Source organism: Chionomys nivalis, chromosome 8 (genome assembly GCF_950005125.1).
Source record: "Chionomys nivalis chromosome 8, mChiNiv1.1, whole genome shotgun sequence".
In the NCBI taxonomy this organism is placed as follows: domain Eukaryota; kingdom Metazoa; phylum Chordata; class Mammalia; order Rodentia; family Cricetidae; genus Chionomys; species Chionomys nivalis.
Window position 1 is genome coordinate 92101588 of NC_080093.1, and position 2807 is coordinate 92104394.

Here is a 2807-nt window from a genome sequence, read left to right on the forward strand (position 1 = left end):
CCTTGCTTTATCTGCTGAGGTTTTATGGTTTTGTTACAAGGAAAACCCAAGCTTAAGACACCTAGGAAAATGGGCTCCAAAGAGATAAGATTCCAGTACTGCTTTGCATAAACCACACCCTAAATTGCTCTAGGCAATTAGAGGCTTGTAGGGGATTGGCTGATCCAGCAGGGATTAGTGGGTGTGGTCAGAGGATTGAAATTTAAAAGCTGAGCCTTTGGATGCCTTCCTCATTTGGAGTGCTCTTCAGAAGGAAACACATCACCTTTGTTCTCCCTGAGAAGACCCCAGCACGGTGTTTGGAAGTGGCATCTGGAGACATGGAGGCAGCCCAGTGGCTCTCAGAAGGTGAATCTCAGAGCAAGGCCTTTCCAGCTCCTACGTCCTCGACCAACACTGTTGATCCTGAGGTATCTTTGTGTTCTTATCCTTCAGCACTTTTAGCCATGTTAGCTCCTGCCGCCCCAGACCTGCGTCCAGATGAAGGACTAGTGGCAGCAGAGCTGACTGCCAGGACCAAGCCCAGAATGAGTTGGGGGAGGTTCCACAGCGTGGGTGCGGGTCTCCAGAACACTGGAAACAGTTGCTACCTTAATGCAGCCTTGCAGTGTCTGACGCACACGCCACCTCTTGCCAAGTACATGCTCTCCCGGGAGCACTCTCAGAGCTGCGGTCACCAGGGAGGCTGCTCAATGTGTGCCATGGAAGCTCATGTGACCCAGAGTTTCTGCCACTCCGGGGAGGTCATGCAGCCTTCAAAGAAGCTGACTGGCGCCTTCCACAAGCACAAGCAGGAGGATGCCCACGAGTTTCTGATGTTCACCTTGAATGCCATGCATGAATCCTGCCTTCGAGGGAGCAAGAACTCAGGAGCCCCAACTGAGAACAGCACCCCTATCCACGCGATATTTGGAGGCTCATGGAGATCTCAGATCAAGTGTCTCCACTGCCAGGGCACCTCAGATTCCTTTAACCCGTTCCTGGACATATCTCTGGATATCCACGCGGCTCAGAGTGTGAAGCAAGCCTTGGAGGATTTAGTGCAGGCCGAAGTGCTGTGTGGAGAAAATGCCTACCACTGTGACCATTGCCAGGGGAAGACGACAGCTTCGAAGACCCTGATGGTTCAAACTGCCCCGAAGGTTCTCATGCTGGTCTTGAATCGCTTCTCAGGTTTCACGGGCGACAAAGTCGACAGAAAAGTGAGCTACCCTGAGTCCCTTGACCTGCGGCCATACATGACTCAGCCTAATGGAGGACCACTGGTCTATGTACTCTATGCTGTTCTGGTCCATGCCGGTTTGACGTGCCACAGTGGACATTACTTCTGTTATGTCAGAGCTGGCAATGGGAAGTGGTATAAGATGGACGACTCCAAAGTCGCCAGGTGTGATGTGACTTCTGTCCTGAGTGAGCCAGCCTATGTGCTTCTCTACGTTCGGGAGACTGAACTCGAAAAGGACAGCGTCACTGGGCCGGTAGGCACAGTTGGCCAAGACCGACAGAGAAAGCTCAACAGAGGATCTTGTGTGGGAGCTGCAGAGCCACACAGGCCCGTGGAGAGCGCTGCAGCCAAAGAAATATCCTTAGACCAGTGGAAAGCACTTCTGGAACACAACCACCCGAAACCTGTGCTGAACCTCAGGAAAACTGAGTCCACTCTGCCAGCTGATGCGGTTGTTATTCACCAGCCCAGACACAGAGGGCACTGGGACACGATTGGTCCCAACAAGGAGAATTACCCATGTCGCACTTCAGCCAGGTTCCTGCCTGCTCAGAGAGACGTGGGCCCTCAGGGAGGAAGATCCAGAATCAAGAAGAACAAGCAAAGGTGGAGGTCTCTGGTTGTTTAATAGTGCTCACTCCAATTGCTGACCCTGGCTCCTGTGGACACACCGTGAACTTGAGGAGTCCCTGGAAACAAGAGACTTGCATCTGTGCCCCTAGGAAGTGTGAATTATCACCCTTCCTCTGTGCCCTTGCCTGGCCTTGCTGAGTCTCTAGCAAGACTGGATGTGGAATTAATTTTCCAGGTTCCTAATATGAATTAAACTCCTGAAAGCTTCTGGGTTCCTAGGGAACATCTCCCGAGGCTTCTACTAGTACTCAGGGACTCTGATCAGGGCAGAGGCTAATTTACCACTCACAGGCTTTGATGCAGGATTTCTGCTAAGCCTGCAAGGTGCTGGCCAAACTGCCTTCTTTAACTATTTCTTGTAAAAATCTTTCTTTAGGGTTTGCTATGTATCTGATACCGGAGGGACTTTTTTATTCAGTGTACTTTTTTTTAGCTGTTTCCTATAAGGTCTTTCTTTGGCTCAGCTATATAGAACACACTGGAGGGGCTTTTATTCATTGTACTTGAGGAAATAAACCCTGTTACTTCACACCGTTTCTTGGTCTTTTCCTTTTGGCCTTGATGCAAATCAATACTGAAGATTCTTCAAAGCATTTACTCTCTTTAGACCTAGAAAAACAGAAATCTGGTTTTATTTCTTCAACAGGGAATGAAATCCAGTGTTATTGTGTCAACAGGATGGGATTAGGTGGGTAACTGAATCACGCGCGTAGTAGTTTCATAGCAGGGGCCTCGGGGCTTCTTAAAATGTTTTTGTCAATAATTAAAGAATTTGTTTAGGGTATGAAGGTATAATTGCTATATTAATATGCCTGGTAAAGTGCCTCAAATGCGAGGTCCCTTCCTTACTCAGGAATCAGAATATATGTTCAGGGTCATTTTTTTTTTTTCTGTGTGGACGTTCTAAAAGCGGTCATTTTTTTTTTTGTGTGTGTGTGTGTGTGTGTGG

The 2807-nt window shown here is 48.8% G+C and overlaps 1 protein-coding gene across 1 annotated transcript; it reads left to right on the forward strand.

Moving 5' to 3' along the window:
- Positions 1-320: 320 nt before the first annotated feature.
- Positions 321-1853, forward strand: LOC130879958 (ubiquitin carboxyl-terminal hydrolase 17-like protein B). Its single transcript, XM_057778771.1, has one exon. It carries the CDS (start codon positions 321-323, stop codon positions 1851-1853), a length of 1533 nt encoding a protein of 510 aa, XP_057634754.1.
- The last annotated feature ends 954 nt before the right edge of the window (positions 1854-2807 follow it).